Source organism: Rhipicephalus sanguineus, chromosome 1 (genome assembly GCF_013339695.2).
Source record: "Rhipicephalus sanguineus isolate Rsan-2018 chromosome 1, BIME_Rsan_1.4, whole genome shotgun sequence".
Lineage (NCBI taxonomy): Eukaryota > Metazoa > Arthropoda > Arachnida > Ixodida > Ixodidae > Rhipicephalus > Rhipicephalus sanguineus.
The window spans coordinates 124,501,366-124,521,403 of NC_051176.1; the positions used below are offsets into that span (position 1 = coordinate 124,501,366).

The 20,038-nt window shown below is 53.6% G+C and overlaps 1 protein-coding gene across 1 annotated transcript in view; it reads left to right on the plus strand.

Moving 5' to 3' along the window:
- The window catches only part of LOC119397347 (neurogenic locus Notch protein), a 96,603-nt gene that overhangs the window by 39,086 nt on the left and 37,479 nt on the right, over positions 1–20,038 (plus strand). Inside the window, exons 3-5 of the mRNA XM_037664783.2 lie at positions 18,234–18,511; positions 19,605–19,800; positions 19,905–20,038. Of these exons, the coding sequence (XP_037520711.1) occupies positions 18,234–18,511; positions 19,605–19,800; positions 19,905–20,038 (608 nt within the window). The remainder of the gene's footprint in view (positions 1–18,233; positions 18,512–19,604; positions 19,801–19,904) is intronic.

Sequence of the window (20,038 nt, forward strand, 5' to 3'; positions counted from 1 at the left end):
GCCATCCATTTGCATGCGGTCCGCGAGGTCGTTCCGCTCGCCGGCTACCGCGGCCGCGCGGAGCTTGCGGCTCCCCGGTGCGCATCGAGATGCCATGGCGAAACCGCGCTCGGCGGATGGATGGCCTCGCTGCGGCGACCTCGCCAGCCCTGAGCCACAGTCGCTCCCGCTGTTCCCGACCCGTTCTTTTGAGAAAGGTCTCGGATGCCTCCTGAGCATCAAACAGGTGGCTGTTGTTTAGAGCCGCGCAGGCTTCAGTTGGCTGATGAGTTCGTGTGAAGCGCAGTGTAGATAGCGGTACAGACTAATGTGCCTTCTCGCTGTAACGTTACACAGTGCTTCCGAGTAACACTGTGAGGCCATGACACCTCTTTCCCATGTGAAGGTAAACTGTGGAACGCCGCGGTACAGGTTCTTCGAGAGGCCGAACGAGTGATGTTCATGCCTGGCCATATAGCCTTACGAGACACTCGTACAGCTACCAGAGCTTTTGCCGTGACGTTTTCCTAAGCCCTTTGACCGGGACTTGCACATGCACCATGCTCATCTTTGATCAATCGGAGAAGGATGAGAAAAAGAAAAAACGCAAATAATATTTCAGTCGATAAATTCGTTACGTGACTGGCGTCTGCTGAAAACTCGTTATGGGGCGTCGTGACTCGTGAAAACACGTCGCGTGCAATAAGGCACGGCTTTGAAAGCTCGCACTTCCGGGCTCGCGGGTTACTACTTTCTTCCGGTCACGTGAGTGCTTCTTCGAAGGCGCCACCGTGCTGACTGCACGCGCATCGTGTGGTAATCGGCCACAACGCGCGCTCGTGAGCGGCCGTCCGACGACGCACACAGGCCTTCGCGGTTCACCGGGGTGGGTCACGAACCGGATTCGGTGCGGCCCCCGCCGCCACAGCCAGCAGCGGGACAGCAGCCTCCGAGGAGGGGCCACGCACCGCACGCCGAGAACGAAATTATACGGGGCCAGCGACGGGAGTGTGGCAACGGCGAGGTCACGTGGCCCGGCTGATGGGCAGCATTCCGGGAAAGGAGGCTTCTTGCTGCACACGCACGGCGGTGACGAAGACCTCCGGCGGCTGGCCGATCGACATTGACGAGACGAGAAAGTGAACGCGTAAGAATCTCGGGCTGGATCCTCAAGCTCAAAACTGTATCCACTTGGAGACCTCGAAGGTCGCGTTTTATTTCACCGCGGATCGGTGGTCATTGCTGGCCCCTCCGAGGAAAAAAAATCATGTCATGCGGCAGGTTACGTACAAAGCCCAAGGGTTTCTCTCTCATAACACAGACACGCACGCACGAATTTGCGTAGTCACTAGCTGCCCGCTCGCTCACTCACTCTCCACACTCGTAGTTACCGCAGCTTTTTGTTACAGCAGAGCGTAGTGAAGACAATATAATATTTACGACAGTGTTTTTTGCTCACTTGTTGGTGCGGAAGTGTGCTTGATTGCTTACAGTTAAGGCCGAGACAGACGGTACGATTGTCTGCTGCCTGCAGACACCGACACGGGAACGCCGTTCACCTCCACTACCCGAGTACACAGTTTCTTTTTTTTTTTTTTTTTTTTCCCTCTGTCGACTAGCGTCGACGAACGGCAGTGGCTGTGAGAAAGGCGGGCGAGCGCTGAGTTGTGCTCGACAGCCTTTGTTGCTCGTTCGAAGACGGCAGAAGCGCGCCTTTTATGGCAACGCATACTCACACGGCGCTCCGCACGTATATTCCTACGCTCCGCCAGGTGACGTGGGGCACGTCAGCCTGTAGGCTCTCCGTCCTGACTTATCTTATCGCTCGCTGTCTCCTTGGTTCACTAGAGATCCTGCGCTTTCTGCTCTAATGCAAACTCAGATGCTCTCGTGAGGCCTTCGTTTTCTAGTATGTTATTCTTCCATTTTGATAAGTTACGCGCTTCTCAGCGAGCAAAAGCAGAGCGGCGCTATACCAAGGCGTACCTGAACACAAGGAAATCGCAGCTATACTGGGAGCAGGTTGATATATGACATATACGCGACCCCGAGTCAGCCAAATAAATACATATGCTAGACAGCGCGCTGTCTCAAGTGATCTCATTACATTCAGTTCTAATTCAAATGTTAAAACGATGCTTTATACTGCGCACTATCTGCATGGCCGCGAATTTCGCGCCTATATCGAAATGACCGGTATAACGAAATCGTTGTATTTGGTATTCCGCGCCCGTCAAGAAGTGTTTGTACAACGAAAGTATGCGTTCTTTGCCCACAGTTCTGCGATAACGAAGTTCGGTGAGCGTACGCCAGTTCTCTTATCGAGTCGTCCCCTATTCGTGGCCAAGCTTTCAGGAAACCACAAACGCGCACAGCTAAATGCAATGTGCGCTTCTGTAATCATTTCCGAAGTGCGGTCGCTCGCAGTCCCAGCGGCCTTTCTGTACAAGTTCGCCGATCGGCGACCTCTCTCTATCTTCGTTGCCGCCGAAGACAGATGCATCGCAGCATTCCAGCGGCGTGGAGCCGCGCGGACCGGTTGGCAAGGCGCACTCCCGCTGACCGGCATCGCCATCTCTGCATGGCGATCACGCGCGCCCTGGGCCGGGATGGACGCCGCGGTCGTCTCCCCCGGCGGGTTTCTTCCTCTCGAGAGGAGCCGCAGCCTGTTTTCTTCTTCACTGGCTTGGGAGAGGACCTTATCTCCGCCGCTGTTCGGTCGGTTTGTGGTGGCTGCATGCAATCGCGCCCTTCGGCGGACGGGGGTGCCGCCGACGTGCGCCGCATCCCAATCGAGGCGACGCCTATTTGGGGCGCGCGCGGATTTCGCACGCGTTGCGGCGACGGGATCGGTGTCCTCGCGGCGGGCCGCCGTTCCCGATCTTCCGCCGTCGTGTGCTTGCGACTGTCCTCCAGCACCACTGCCTGTGCACGCCCCGTACGAGTGCGCGCTGCCGTGTTGTAGAGCCTCAGCGGCCACCTCGTCGCTGATGGTCCTTCAGCGCGCTTCCGCGAGGGCAGTCGAGCGAAATGCGAGCAAGCTTTGCTGCTACCCCAATCGGTTGGCGGCGCGTGTTTATCTATGCATTGTCACTGCGAACACTTTTTATGCGATCCTCCGCTGCGGGAGAACAAAGCAAGTCGAGCAAACATGTCGCGCCTCCTCCGCCTCGCGGAGAATTTTAGTAGTCGCGTGCGAAGCGGCATTTGTGCTTTCCGGCTTCCGAGCCTTGCTCCGACATGCACCACTGCTGGGGTCATCCCAGCGAGCAGCTCCTGGGAAACAATGAGTGGCCGCCTCGGTTGGAATCGGATCGTTATACATTGGAGGCCGACCAAATGGTCCCTTCGGCATGATTCAAGCTCCTGGAGCGGGCGCTGTCTCGGCCGTTCTGGTCGATCGTCGTGTTAGGCGCGGTCTCAGGTGAGCCTAATGCGTCCCCGTGGCTGCCCACGGGAGGATTCCAGGACAATGGGGCTAAAAGAAACCGCGCTCCGGCGGCTCAGCGGTGCGCCGCCCCTGCGGCGTCCCTGGGAAGTCGCTTTGTTTGCGGAACCACCGAGGCGGCCGCACAAGCGCTGCGGTCATTGCGCGGACAGGACCAACTCGCCCAGAAACGACCGCCGCGCGCATTAAGCCACCCGTCCATCCAGCAGCTCGACAAGACACGTGGATGCAGATTGTGGGTTCGACGTCTGCGGCGAGCCGTCTCAGCATCGGCGGCTATCATCGGTGCTTGAATTCCGCCCACTCCATTAGACTTTATACCATCGCTGTTCGAGCGCTGCAGCAACATCCGCCCGAGATGAAACCACTCTGACGCATTTGCAAAACGCCAGAGTTGCGTATACGGCCCTGGATGCCGTGCCCGCGTGCTTATATATCTCGAGACAGCACGCACGCGAGGCTCGGAAATGTTCCGCCGTTACATGTATGCAGTAAATAACATCGACCTGCGACTCTCAAAAGCATTGCAGAATTGGCACTCTCGGCCTGTGGGAGCGGAAACACCGCCCATAATTTCGCACAGCGCAGCGTGCCAGCGCGCACGCGTTTGGCGGCACTAGCTGGCTCGCGATGCGAGGTCGGCCGGCCCACTCTCGTGGCACGCCTAAAGGCGCCCTCGTCGCGCAGCTCTTGACCGGTGGCAGGCCATGACCAACACTTTGGCACCGTGGGCGCATGTTTGCCGCGTTTCAGTTCATGTGCGTCCGCGCACGGCCTATTCTAGCATGCCAATATCGGAGAGATGGAGAACTCGCATAGACACCATATTTTAATGTTGTAGCGCATAGTGCTCAGAAGTGTTGGAGGACAAAATAGACCACAAACGGAACGTGAAATCCTCGATATAAAAGAGCGTTGTCGGAACAAAATCACTGTATTTGATCGAAGTACCCAGATGCTACAGCACCCGTATACATAGTTTTCACGTGACGTCACAGAGTACCTCAACATGGCGGCCACCCTGACTTTTTATCTCATTAGAGCGTGTCAGTGCTGGGGAGGACACACAGTCGTTCGGTCCCCGCGTTCTTCTGTGCTCTCCCCGCTTTCTTCCGTTCGCCACACGCGCCAAGGGGGAACACAAAGGAACGCTAGGGGGCACCGGCACTAATCTGACGTCACCGTTTCTTCCTCCGCGCGTTCGAGTAAGAGTTCACGCAGCATCTCAACCAGCTACTACTCCAAGATGGCGACCACGGTGACGTCAATGAAAACTATGTATTCGTACCGCGAGCCTAACCTGACGATGGACATGTTAGCGAATGACTGATGTAAATCACCGAAATCGACCGAGGTTTCCTTGTTCTGTATTCTCTTGCCGTGCGAATGGATGGTTACATTTCGAGTTTGCTGCGTAATCTGTGGAGAGGGGAAATTGCGTGACGCACCGAAGTTTTCAAGTTGATGCGATGGCAGGCTCGAAAAAAAAAAAAAAAGAAATGAAGAGCACGTTTCAAAAAGTTTTCAAATGTAATCTCCGCGACACTGACTAGTCTGATACGTGTAATATGTGTAAGTTGTCTCTATTATAACGCATGTCGCCTTTGCTCTATCAGTTCAGTTTCGGATTTTATGGAAGCGCTGCAAGCGACGCGCGGGGCGCGAGAACAAGTTGCGGTACGAGCCTCACCACAACAAAGCACACCACGGAGAATTCCCGAGGGGCAGCCAATGTCTTGCTGATTTTCGAGCCGTACTGCATGTTGCGTGCGCACCCGGAGATTGCGATCGGAAAGTGATCAGCCGAGCGCCCTTCCGTGCACGACGCAGCGCACCTGGGGATGCGCCCGAGGGATGGCGAAGCACGAAACGGCCGCCCTCCCCGACTCGGTGAGCATGTTCCGAGCCTGGCATCATCTCTGGGCATGACGTGGGCAGCAGCGAGCTCAACGCGAGCCGGAGCCGCGCCAAGGCCGCCGCCTTGCCAGTTATACATGTGTTCCCTCTCCCTCTACTGCCGAGCCGCCCGGTGGCCAGGAGAAGGCAGCGGCCGCCCGGAGGCCTGTCATTAGCTTCGCCCGCAGCGGCCTCCCGGTCTTGTTCATTTGCCCCGAGGATGCTGGCATCTTTACGGCTCCCGGTTAGTTAGCCGGCGGCATGTGAGTGCTGCTGGAATGCGCCTCCCCTGGGCCTTGCCCCTGCGGCCAAGCCGCCGTTCCCCTTCGGCTGTTCTTCGACGCTGACCCGTGCCACTCCTCCTTCGGTAGATGCGTGCTCAGTGGAGCGAGGCAGCGCCAAAATGGCGCTCGACAGGACTTGGCGTTGCATGCCGCCTTGGCGCCGCAAAATTGCAGTGCCTGATCGGGGCCGCATGACGCGGCGCGCGGGCCGATTCAGCGCACTCCATGTATATGGAGCTCCATGCGGTCGGTGCTCGAAGCTCCCTTGGCTGATAGGAGTTAATAAGGCGGCACACGTGGCTGTGTCAGTGGAAAGTGTGCATACTACAACGTGTGCTGTTGTGGCGAACACCTTTTGACGCCTACCATACTTTTAATTGATTTTTGAAGCTGCTAGCCTCGCACGGGCTTCGTACCTTGCGAACAGAATAGGCGGGAGGGCACGTTTTCTTATTGTATGGCAGTTGCCACGCGGTAGCAATGAGGATGAATGCGCCTTGGCAGTGAATAATTATACGCAGTATATAGCTTCAGAACAGTCGTATGATGCAAGTACGATATCAAGGCTCCCTGTCCAAACCACTTTAAAAGAGGAGAGAAGCTTTGAGAATGCCCGACACCGCCAACATAACCTGCGCCATTCGTTCACGCGTTCCTGTATAGTCGCGTTTCAATGAAACTCTCGAATGTTACTTCCATGGATGTCCAAAAGCATGCTAGCGTTCGCTTAATTCTGAACGTTGTGTATTATTCGTCGCACGCAAAGCATACGTCAAGATATACCTCCGGTTTCACTTCAGTCGAGGCAGCCTGTTGTGCCCAGCGCTTTGTGCGCTACCACTGGGAGCGGAGCGTTCGGGTCTCGCAAATGGCTCTTCGACTGCCGTCCCACGCGTTCCCGTCCTAACGCTGTTCACTTTCCGCCCGCTCCGAAAAATAAAAAAGGCAGAAAAAGGGCTCCCAGCACAAAGAGAGCCGCTCGCTTTCCGCCTTCCTGATTGCCTTTCGTCGCCTCCCACCTTATGGCTCGTTTCTCGCCGAAATTGTCTCTCGCTTTGAAATTTATCGGTGACAGCGTTGGCAAAAGTTCAGGGACGCTCTTTGTTTTGACTGCGGGGCGTTCGGTGGTACTGAGCAGGTGTTTTTGTTTCTTGTTCAGCGACCTCCGCCGTGCGTGTCGTCGGTCAGGACGGCGTCTTCAAAGCTACTTAACGCGACCGCGATGGCCCTCTCGGACACTTTTTCTCTCGGTCTTTGTGAGCAGCCAACGCGGCAGCAGTATGCAAAGACAAGGGCTGCAAATGTGCGATTTGAACCGCCAGGGCGTAAAATTTCTCACGCTTCTCTTGCCGCTTCGCCTTCTCCAGAAACGCTCGATGCGCATGTTTCTGGCTGTGCACTGCGGTTCTCACAGTTCCCATGGCTCTACTTTTGTTTAGGGTCGCTTGCTTTGTCGGTTGCAGTCTTGCGCGCTGCCGCCTGATTGTCTCCTACAACAGAGGAGTACGAGAAGCGTTGAACGCAGGTGTCCCACACAGAAGGCCGCCTGTGAAATGTCAGTCTTTTTTTTTTTTTCTCATCGCTTGTCGTGATGCTTACAAAAATAAGGGTTCGCACCAGAGTCCCGAGGAGGCATCCACCGACGCGGTCACAGAGGTCAAGCACGGGCAACGAACGCCCACGGCCAGTACGCTGACGTGTGTGTGCAGTTTGAGTGACGTCGATGTCGGGTGGTAGCTCCAACCGTTTCTTTTGTCTCCTCAACCCGTCTCTGCGTTCCCGTTGCTCTCATCGCCAGTCCCAGCTGTGACTAGAAATCGAAGTGTGGCTTTACGGTCACGCTGAGTGAGAACAGCTCTTTGCCGCGCGTTATAAAAAGATGCGGGCTTTGTGGTGGAGGAAATGTGCTGCCTTAAGGCGAGAAGGGGGGTGGGGTACCGGAGAGAAGAAAAGCTGTAGCACCAGGCGCGCGTGCGCGCTTTAAATTGGCGCTGAAAAATTGCGGCCGCAGCTGTGTCCGCCTGCGAAATTGCATCGGCGCGACGCACGCAACATCGCTTCGTCGACAATAATGGGGAACCGGACTGCAGCGGAGTGCGTGGGGCACACACACCAAGTCGGAAACATAACGGAACAAACAAAAGCGCAGGGCAGCAGGAGGCATTCCTTCCGTCAGGACTGACAGATGGCGCAGAAGAAAGGGGAGCCAGATACGACGAGGCGTCTTTTCGCGACGGTGACGGAGGGAGCTTCGCCCGAGCGCTCGTTTTATTATGCGCGCACCCCTCGAGATGAGGCGGAGAGAGAAAAAGGAGCGCTCTGGACGACGGGCGAAAGGGGGGATGAGCAAAATGAAAAGGGACGCGGCCATCGCTGGGCGCGCCTCGGCGGCACCGCGCAACTCAGGCCGGAATAAACGGTGCCGCCGCCGTGGAAGCAATCGAACGAGCAAGCAAGCTTGCTGGCCGCGTGGATTCGTCGACCTCGGCGGGCAGGGCAGCGGCGGCAAACATGCCTAGATGGGCGTCGCTCCTCTTCTGCGGCGAAGAACCCGTCCGACCGGTAGACCACACTCGCCTCGCTGTGCACGCCCTGGGACGGGCCTCGGCAGCCATAACTCGGGGCTGCCCTGTGCGAGGCCGCCGAGAGCATCGCGCTTTGAAATCTCGGCTCGCTCGCCATCCGAGCCGGCCTGCGCTTGAGCGCATGCTACTCGTGGCTCAGAAATAAACCGGTCTCCTAGGTTTCTTTGATTTGCGTCCGGGGGGGGACAACAGCACACCGACTGTGTCGCCGGTGCCTCGCAGAGCTAGGTGGAGTAGCATTCGAGTGAGCCATCAGCATGCTTCTCGAGTGGCGCATGGAGGCATGCCACTCGGTGAATTCGTGTACCCATCCCTTGACCCCCGCCGGCCGGGTAGCGCACGGCCGCGCCCTGGCCGGTCCAGCGAATGTTCGGGTGGGGCACACGTTTGCAAGACGCAACAGCGTGCACACCCAACGGGTGCGGTCACCAGGCTCGGGCTGGAGATGCTTCAACGACCGACAGCCGCGAGAGCTGGTTGATCGCCGTTCGTTGCGCACGCCAGACAGTTCTCTTTTTGTCCCCAAGTACCTTTCGCTCGAGAAACCACGCATGCGTGCCACGGCGAGGTCTGACTACTGAACTTGCTCAGTTATCACCTGTATGTACCCCCGCCCCCAAAAGTTTGCGGAACGCTAAATTTTCGAGAAAGCTATATTCCCACTTTGTGTGACAACATACCCTCCAAATCCTGTAGTAGTGCCTGCTGCGACCTATACAGCTAACCGCTAGGTCAGAAGCGCCGTGCAATAACAGAGCAGAAATTCACATTTTCAGTGGAGCCCGTGTTCCGAAAACTTTTGTGGGCGGGTGTACATATAGCAAGCCACCTGTGCCGACCACCGGAATATCATCTGCCGCTTGACTGTACATGAACAGCATGGCAACCTCGCTCGAAAGCAGTCTCTCTATTGTGGCGTCGTCGATACCTTCGGGGTCAAGAACGAAGCGGGTCGCTGATGGTGTTGCATGAGCGCGCTGCTGGACAGCGGTGCCGGCAAGGACGACTGGTCGCTTCTTCGACGACTTCAAGGCTGGGAGCCTGGCCGCGTGGCTCGGGCGCCTGGTCGCATCTCGGCCGAGGACGCGCGGCGCGTGAGAGAATCAGCGCACGCTCAAGGCGGGTCACGAGGGCACATTGCGACCAGGTGACCATACGTCACGCGAACTGAAGCGGCCACTTACAGCCAGGCTGCATGCAGTGGAAAATTATTCGTAATGCGTGGGAACAGCATTGGCTTGACAGGTAGATGAGAGGGCAACAAAGGTCTCGCGGCCGATGCAGATGACCGTATGCTATAGACGAGAATGGAGCGACGCATAGCATACGTGCTTTGTGATGGAGAAGCGGAAGCGTTGAAGGAAACTTTCTGTCGTACGCAGGCCCGTAGCCAGGAATTATTTTCAGGGGGGGGGGCACTTGCTCAAAGCCTTGACTGTTTGAGAAAAACGCCTATTTTCATTATTTATTTTCGGTAAAACACCATGTATCATAAAAATTTCGGGACGCCCCCCCCCTCCCCCTGGCTACGGGCCTGGTCGTACACAGCTGCCTTCCCAAGCGAATTTCTGCTCAGAGTGGCATTCGGGCACACGCGCGCATTGTTTTTATAGCCGCAAGCTCTGGCTTCCTTAAAAGAACTTGTATGTGTAGCCAAGAAACATTCATGTAGTGCGCTGTCGGTCGTATACGAATGAGCGGTTGTAAAGACAGGCTCAGGCTACGGCGCGACAAAATGGGAGCTCGCTGGAGCGGTTCTCACTTGCTCCAGCGTTTTTAAAGGGACACTAAAAGCAAATATTAAGCCGACGTTGATTGTTGAAATAGCGGTCCAGAAGTCTCGTAGTGCTACTTTTATGCCAAGGAAGTGCTTATTTTGAAATAAAATCACGTTTTAGTGGTCCGCATTGCGTTAGCGCACTTCAAGTCACCCGCCTGAAATCCGACTTTCATACGTCACTGCTGCCGCGCCCAACGTTGCCCGCCTTTACAGCGCGGCCGCCGACACTAGTAGCAGCAGAGCGAAAGTAGCGGGACCCACAGCAGCAATAACGGCCATCGAAGCTTGCCGCAATCGCCGCAATGGCCGCAATGGATGTGGACGGAGAACTTGACAACGAGACATTGGCTCGCGACGCTGGGCTCCAATTCAGCGACTTGAGCCCCGATGAACGCGGTATGCTGCTGAGGGCTCGTAGTACCGGCGTCGTTGCATGCGGTATTTTGTCGAACTTTCTGTCAGAGCGACTTTCACGAGCGCGCAAAACACGCGGCAGTACGCGATCCCGAAACTACCGCTTATAGACGCGACCGCGTGAGCGAAGCAGGGCGCCGGACGAAGCGCAGTTCGGCGAAAACGGAACCTTTGAACCACGCGCGCCGTTCCCCATGGCAACGCCACAGAGGTTCTTTTTTCAATGAATCAAACGGAAACGAACAAACAGCATTTTATTACATCTTTTGATGCACGGAAGGTTCTTTTTTTATTGCTGCTAGTTTGGGATCACTTCGAAAATGTCCCACTCGTGGCGCTCATCATGTGATACATTTAGCTTAATTTCTCGGTAAGTAGGGCACTGCTGTCGATAATATTGCCGTTTTAGAAGTTGTCATACACTGAGCTTTCACTCTGACATAAATTGTTATTTGGCTTTAGTGTCCCTTTAAAGAACGATTCAGAAGTATGCCGGGTATTCGTCGGGCACCGCTGTCGTCACCTGTGTGTGTATGCGTGAACGGGTGATAGCGTGCGCGCAAGACAATCGACACGAGATGTGCGTTTTTCCTTTCTAGCTGCCTTGAAAAAAGCACAGATCATACACTGAAACGTCGACGTTGGTACATCAGAACACACAGGTTGCAGGCACGCGGGCCTTCGTTAGGCCTTACTTTAAAGGTGAAGTAGAGAGCAACGCGTTAGCACTTCCAATTCGGCTGGCTAGCTTTTGCTCTCTCACGTATTGTAACATCGTCAAGGGCGGGAGAGCGTTCTTGTAGGCGCGAAAGCAGCTCGTTTCCCGTCATCTTCAAAGAAGAGCCACCGCATTTTTCTAGGCGCAAGAAACGGAGCTGCCTGCTCCGTTTCTTGCGACCAGCTTCCCCCGCGCTTCTCTGGCGAGCACTCACTTCCCGGACGTGGGTGCTCCCCTCGACCGCTGTCGCCCGCGGGCAGTGAGATAAGAGAGAGGAGAAAGCGCTTCTTCCCGAGCATCGGCACTGCTCCCAAATTGTTTTCCTACCCCCCACCCTTCCTCCCACTGCTCCACGGCGGGGGCGCGATCTCGCGGAGCGCCTCGTTTCAGTGTGTGCACAGACTCTGCGGGATTCCGGGGTTGCATTTTTTTTTCTGCCGCGCACAGAATGGGCAGCAATCTAGAGCCCCATTCATGGGACCCCAACGTCCGCAAACTGTACGCAGCATTGGTAGACGGCTACCCTGAGAGGGGATGCTGTTCTTTCTGGGGCAAGAATGCCGGCGTGGCTACTCAGAGACATGAACATCCACACCGCTTCTGTATGCGCATATCGTTAAGCCGCCAGAATAGACATCGTGTCTTTTCTGCTTCCAGCATATAGCGTTGCTCATGTGCCTAACCTAGGAGTCTTCGAAGCTGCGGAGCCAGTGGCAAAAAGTCCCGTGTCCCCCTTGCACGAGAAACTGCTGTCCATCGCATTAGAATGCTCTGGAGCACAAGCACTAGATGGTAACCGTGGAATATCTTCTCGAATACATCCGGGACATATGCGGGTCTAGGAGTTCGTGCATAAGAAGCACCAGGTTCCGGTGACATTAAGAGGTCCTGGCATAGGCGCGCGCACAGGGGGGGCAGGGGGGCGGCCGCCCCCCTTAATAACCTAAGAGGGGGGGGGGGCGAAATACGCCCCATACATTGAACCCCCCCAATCACCTAAGAGGGGGGGGGGCGCAAAATCTGTCTCGTACATTGACTTACAAGGGAGAGGGTCGCTGCGATGAACCTCCCCCCCCCCCCATGGGGAACCCTGTGCACGCCTATGGGTCCTTGTACTTGCCCGGTGACGAGAGGCCGGCCGCAGTGCATGAATATTGTAATTAATGCTTCGAACAATCGTTCAAACTGGCTTCATCCTGCAGGCATGTCACTCTAGCGCTTAAGCTCGCCCGTTTATACGGCACCATCTCTAAGGGACGCAGATAACGGCGCTTCTGTCCCATCTCTACGTCTGACGTCGTCCGGTCAGCTCAGCGTTGCCTCGACCCGAACAAGAATGGCACCGCAAGTGGCATCGCCGTGGCTGCAATTGAAACGCTGTGGACAAACCGCATTTCTGAAAGCGTTCTCACGAATCTTAAAAATTTTCGGATTGTTGCTCTGAATAAAAATACTGGTGTCGAGAAACCTAAAACGAGTATTCTGGTGCCTGGGAATGCATCGTATATATTTTAATTACCGCTACCCTAAAAAGACACTTTCGGTTTCGATATCGAGGGGGCGGCCTCTCAGTGACGTTTCATAGCAGTGTGGCGTCACGGGGATACAGAAACTCATGACGTACTAGCGGCAAATCGGTCATCTGCTCGTGGTGCACATAAGCAACGATGAGTGAATTGTTGTCCAGTTACCCTGACAGTGATTTCTACGATTTAGGCTGCATGCAGGACGCAGAACTCGCAAACTCGGGGGAACTGTCCTGACTCGTCGTCCATTGCAGTGGCGCTGGCTTGCAGATGCTCAGCGACGAAAACTTCAAAGTCAAATTAAAATATTTTATACGTGTTCTGCCACTCCGGTGTGTGGACAGCGTTGACGCTGCATACCGAGGAAACCAAAAATGTCCCTTTTGCGATGTCTCGAAATCGTGTCAGTACTTATTTAACAGCCGCTAACACTGACGTATACAGATTAAAAAAAAAAAAAGAAACACACACGCACAAGTCTCTCGTGTCGGCCTCGAAAAAGAGATGACGTCTATTCGCCGCGAGATCGGGCTACAGGTGGCAGCACCGTCGCCGCGCTAGTGTGGATGGGCGGTTGTCGGCGCGTATACAAACGCGCACAACAGCGCTTTGTTGCGAGCGATTTGACCCAATTTCCGGCAAACAAAATGCGTTGACTGCAGCTTTCTGGTAATATATGTGCGCTTTTCATTCCCTAATTAATGCACGTAGCGCGCCGAACGTTACTATTACTTGTGAGAGTAGCGCATTCTGCCAACGAATGGGTTGCCCGCCTTCGGCAACAGTCGGCGTTTTCGCAACGGATGACGTTTCCTTGTTGTTTTATTTGCACATGTTTAGCTTGTGTTCCACCTACTATACGTACTGCTGTAGCGCGACTGAATTAAGTATTTACTTCTTGTTCATCTGGATACCCCGCAACAAAAAGAAACTTCAGTAAAACTTCTTTTGGGCCTAGTTGGTTCATAATCCTAGAAGTAAATTTACAGCGCAAACGCAAAGATGCACCACAAAGAAAGAAACGACTCACACAGCGCTTGTGTGTGTCGTTTCTTTCTTTGTGGTGCGTGTTTGCGTTTGCGCTGTAAATTTACTTCTAGAACAAAAAGAAAGCCCGTATTCCTGCACGATGAGTTCAAATAGCACTTTGTGCACTGCGTGCTCAAATATTCATCCGCATTTCTTATTCAATTCTCCAATGTATAACATTTGATAGGTTTACTGAGGAAACCTACGTGGCTGACAGCGCTTTAGCGCTACAGAGGCGTTTAACACGCACACGCTTGTTTTTACTCTAGTAACAGTACACAAAGGTAACTGTACAGCACGGAACTTTCTTCGATTAATTACTTGCACGACAGTAATGGAACAAAAGCCCGGTTATTTCACGGGACCAAAGTACGTGTTTCATATGAATAATGTCCGCAGTCTTCCGTCAATCTATAACAACGCAACACAAACGCTCAAGATGTAAAGAAAAAAGATGTGGCTTCGCTTGAAATTACTACGACATAAATGTAAACTACGCCGTTTGGATTAATTTTGACCATCAGGGCTCTTTACCGCGTACCTTAATCTAAGTACACGGGTGTTTTTATATAAATTTCGCCACAAGTTAAACTGCGCTAGGCAACTCAGTTCTGCGATTTCCGGGTCATTCTATTTTCTGTTCTTTTAAGGGGACAATTTAAGTACCGAAGTGTCAGGCGTGACTTGACAGAAATATTTCTGTGTAGTGGGGCTAGTACCGCACACAACTAAAGCTCGTCGCGTAACCTATAACGACAGTCCCGAAGTTATACACGTAACCACAACGCGCAAGTGCACGAGAGCCTTTTTTACCACCGAGCTGCTAAAAGGCTATATTCACATGAGATTTAATACTTCTCATCTTTAGGGCACGCCTAGTGCACTTTGCAATGCGCTTTAACCGCATAGCGGCACCTACACTGATATGACTCTCGTGAACGGAGGGCACGACGACCACACACAGCACTCTCGACAAGTGCACTCACTGATCTTATTACAGTACATATACAGAATGTGAGAGGGCCGTTAAGGGGACCCGACCTGCACCATTAATGTATCGCAGGATGTACATATACAGCCGATCAAGGCCAAATGCTTCTTTACATCGTATTAGGCATACGTACGTGCGGTTAAAGTTGCACTAACGCAACGGAACAAACCGCCTTTTGAGCACCTGCACGACGTACGCGCACATGCTAACACAACGTGGCTAGCAGACGACGCATGGAGCAATCCACACTAGGCGCCGTTCAGCCAGCAGCCGCCAGGCGGAGACTCCGCTCGATCTCGCGGCCAATATGATTCAACGGCGCGCACCTGCTCCGCGCACACTGAAGTCGAAGCTTTGGAGAGGAAAACAAATTATATGCGCGGTGACACGCGATGCATTTCTTACGAGAAAGCGAGTCGACTGCTGGCGTCTTTTGCCATGACAGGAGATCGATGTGGGTGTTACGTCGTCCTGCAGACGCCGTCTACCTCGTCCTAAAATGTCGGGTGTTTCGCGCACGCCTGGTGGCTGGACACCATGTATACAGTCAGTGGATGTGGCTCGTGAAAGACCCAGCGCGACGAGGCTCACATGCGATGTCAACAGCTTTCAAGCGTAGCTCTGCGCCGTTGCTTTCTGGTTTTAAAACCGTTCCGCACAATGCAACGCGGGAGTGGATTTAATAACTACAAAACGTTTCCGATACACAAACATTAGTTTTTTGTCAACACAAGGATGTCCGCACGAAAATTTCCACTTCAACGCCATAACGGCTCATTTGTCGTCTCATGTGTTCCCTTATTCATTGTGACCGTTTTTATCAGTAGTTAATACGCTAGCGCAGCACCGTGTAAGTCATGCGGGCTGTGACTATTTTATCTCAATAAGCACTTTTGTTCCGTGTCCGTCGGGTCTGATGTTGAATTTTTAAAGTGTCCGACAACTGTAACACAGCTGCCGGACACTTTAAACAGAAACGCCCAATTAGAATCTTGTTTAGAACAGAATTAGAATTAGAACAGAAACAGAAACGCCCAATTAGAACCTTGTTTTACAAAGAATTCTAGAATACGAGTTTCTTTTTGTGAGAAAGAAACCGAAGTGCGTACGTTGCTTTCATCGCGGATCTCTCTCTCTCTCTCTTACGCACGCTCAGAGAGAGAGAGTGAGAGCTAGCTCGGCGGCTCGGCCGCCTTCGCTAATGGTATGCCCAACATCGCGATTGGTTGACATCTGCTCTTAGAACAATTCTAGCGCATGAACGATACGGGCCCTCCTTGTTCCGACTACTCATAACCGTCTGGGCTTGTTCAACCATTCTACACGTCGCTCCTGTCTCCCGGCACATCTAACTGCGGAAACCGTTCGAATTAATTAATGCATCACCTCTTGTACCTTGCTTTAGCCTCCATGGCGTTATTTTTGGTTTTCTTTCGCTTTCCCTGCTCTTCTTTAACAAAGGATGTAACCAGTAGCGCTAAGAACTACAAGCGAAAGCTGATCGAGAGAGCGTGGCGCAGGGGCGTAGCCAGGGGGGGGGGTTCAACCCCCCCCCCCCCCCGAAATTTTTCTTGCTTGCGTATATATACACGCTTGCGTATATATAGTTTTGCTTGCGTATATATACACGCGCACATACAAACGCACGCACGAACATACATAAAGTATGGTTGAACCCCCCCCCCCCCCGAAAAAATTTCTGGCTACGCCCCTGGCGTGGCGGTTGGCCGAACGGCAGCTGCGGAGAGACGTTCCGTGCTCTCTACAGGGGCTGCTACAGTAGCACCTTTTCCTCACCATATTCGCTTCCCACTCCTAAGCAACACGCGGCTTTTCGTGGCAGCGGGGTGAGGTGTAGTGGTCTCCAACGAAGACCTCAGAGGTGTGTGCTGCCGCACACGCCTCTGAGACGCGCAAGAACATGGTCGATTGGTAGCCCCCGTCACGGCTACCGGCGAACTGATCTAATCCCCTGGCGGATATCCATTTATTTTCGGGGACGGTCGAGGATTCCTGGCCAGATTAAGCAAGTAGCAGTGGGGGACCCCCGCGGTGAGCTCGACGGCGACGAGAAATCCGCCCTCCCTTCCTCGCACCGCATCGCGACTCGGCAGACGCGCCACGTATTATTCCTCCAGCGACGGCAGCTGAGAGCCTCCCTGTCCGAGGCGATTTGGCGCTCGCTCGATCATCGAAACGAATACCTTTTGCTCGCTGCTCAGACAACACGCAGTAGGCGCCCCGAGACCATTCTTAGTCGCTAGCCAGACGCTGATTAGTCAATCGTTACGCGACGTCTTCACAGTGTGTAGTCGAAACCACTAGCGCCGCGGCACACGGACAACCGGTTTCGCCGTGTTGCAGTAGCAAATCACGAGGCATGTGCGTGCTTATTAACTTGCACTGATAGTATTGACGTCTGTTTTACTATTGTTAAAATTATTTATAAAATGACGATCCATGACGCTGTATACTTCTGCTACTTGCTGTATGAACGAATTGCGGTTTCTGTCTCGTATGAAAGCTAGCGTTAGTTAAGCCGTCAGGTTCACCAGGCGCACTGCCCAAGGAAGAAAGGAACAAATAATTGGCGAATCAAGAAGACAAAGCTCGCGATGGTGCGCAGTTTTGTGCACTGGCGTGCAACACGCCGCTGCAGTGTCGTCTACGCCGGTGGAACCTTTGCTACACAGACGAAATAAATAAAGCAAAAAGGCGAAGCATCGGCGAGAAGCAAGCGGGGTCCAATCCCAGAGCGAACAACTCCGCCCCGAGCCTTTTGAATTTGTGGGGCCCTTCCCCCGCACATTCTCTCCCAGCGGGCCGCTTCCATTGTGATCTTGCGAGCTTCGCAAGGTTCCGCAGCCGACTTGCTTAGTAAAACGGGCAGCGCGAGCATGAAAATTGGGGTGGTGGCAGTTTATGGAATCGGCATGGTGGCGACTTTCGCAGTGTTCGGTCGCCGTGGGTACAGTTCACTGTAACACGGGTGCACACCCGTGTGCTCGTAGTTCGCGAACCGACAAGGCAGGCCGCGGACGTTTCTTGCCCTCGGAGTGCTCTCTCGTCACCGATGAACGGGCTTCGGCTGAAAGGCACCGTTGACGCTTTTCGACCTCGCGAGCCGCCGTCGCCGCAAAACGGGCACAGATTTGCAATGCTCAACATTTTGTCGATAATTAGGGAGCGCAGGAGGTGTTCGTCCCGATGTGAGCCCTGACCTTTGTCTGCAAACGCGACAAAGCTAATTTCTTATCGAAGCCATTGGCAGGCTGTTGAGGACATGCCAGTAGCCAAATTCGGATTGCATCCTTTATGCGTGGCCATCTGGAGACCGTTCAGGAAAGAGGCGGCTTGTGGTCAGGGCATTTTCTAATAGCTCTGAAACAGAACTAAGCAGATCGGATTTTTTCAGTGCTGGGCGGGGATGGCAAGGGCATCATGTCTGTTTGTCACGTTTGTTGCGGTATGCAGCGCCGTCGGTAGGAGTTCCCTGGCTGTATCGCGTTCCTTGTGAGCACAAACACCGTACTACATGGGTTGTCCAATATATTCAACGATGCCGTATTTCTCTGTCTCGCAGTTGTCCTCCGCTCTACGTCGGCGAGTACTGCCAGCACGCAAATCCGTGCCACACCGGCGGCCCGGGTTTCCGCTGCCAGAACGGCGGCACGTGCAACGTGGAGATGAGTGTCACAAACGGACCCAAGTTCTCGTGTAGATGTCCCGTGGGCTACTCGGCCACCATGTGCGAGATCAAGGTGCCCAATGCCTGCGACTCGCAGCCCTGCCATAACGGGGCCACATGCCAGCTGCTCACACTGCAGAACTACACATGCGTGTGCGCCAACGGCTTCCGAGGTGAGTCTCGCCAAATAGAGGGCATATAGAATATTATGTGACAACGAAATCGTCATGGGAATAGCTGAATTGGAAATGTCGCTGGAGGCGACGTTTCGACAAGAGGTCTTGTCTTCATAAGGTCTCCCTAAGAAAGGCAGCTGCTGATCTGACGAAGACAAGTCCTCTTGTCGAAACGTTGCCTCTAGCGAAATTACCTGTTCAACGATTTCTCATCACTCCCAAGCATCCAGCTTCCCCTGAAGCTAAAGGGACTGACAACGAAATTGTATGGTGCAGTTGAAACTCGATCTAACGAAACCTGATTTTACGAAGTTCCTGATCTAACGAAGAAAATTTCTATTCCCCGTCAGAGGTACCCATATGGTTCAATGTTGTCATCAGCCGGAATTAACGAAACCAACTTGGCACCTAACCCGATGGAATTAACGAAACCAACTTGGCACCTAACCCGATATAGAGAAGTTTTTCCCGAAATAAATACGTAAAACAAATGGTGATTTCTTCCTAATTTTGACAGAGACTGGTTATTTATTCTTCGAGCGTGCGCCCTAACGCAATCGCGGTAAAACGTCTGGTCGCCCTAGTCACGACCCTAGTTTTATTTTGACGGACTTGGACGCCGCGCCCACGCACGCACTCACGGAACAACGAACTCAACAGTAGGTAGGGCTCTTACATACTAGATGGCGCTAAGGGCAGCAGTTGCTTATTGTCCCTGTAAATCATGTAAATGTTCTCACAAGAACACTGCGGTGGTTGCTTTCGTTATTTCAAGGTTTATGCGAGAGATGGCACCGGTCGTCTCCCCTTAATTTTCTTGCTCGGCCTTCTCGCGCAATTTCTGCGTTCATTCTCCCTGTCATTGCATATCGGCAGCCTGTGATAGCTTGACGTGACCGTCTACTTGGCCTCCATCGCACGGACATGGCAGGAATTCATACTCGATTCTGTTATAATTCAGTCTTTTTACTTCCATCAGTGTCTTGAGACACGTTCTGGTCGGTTGTCAGTCCCCTTAACCGACTACATTCAGCTAGTCATTGTGCAGTGCACATGAGTGAACCTGATCTGGGCATACTTGTTGATGCAGGCAAGTACTGCGACAAGGTTGACCACTGCGCATCGCAGCCGTGTCTGAATTACGGGAGCTGTCAGTCCAAGGAGGATTCGTATTCGTGCATCTGTGCTCCTGGGTACAGCGGAGCCTCGTGCGCAGTCGACGTGGATGAATGCCAAACAAGACCGTGCATGCATGGAACATGCCTCAACACCCAGGGTTCCTTCAGGTAAGTCTCGGGATTATACGGCACGTTCATATTATCTTACGCGTGTGGAAAACTTTCAGGAGGAACGGTTAGTAATTCTGCATGGCTTCTTTCTTTGTTTGCAGTTGCGTTTGTGAAGCCGGGTACACTGGACAGTTTTGCGAATCTCAGTACATCCCGTGTGAGCCCAGCCCCTGCATGAATGGTGGAACGTGTCGGCCCATCGACTCGCTCAACTACCAGTGTTCCTGCCCTCCCG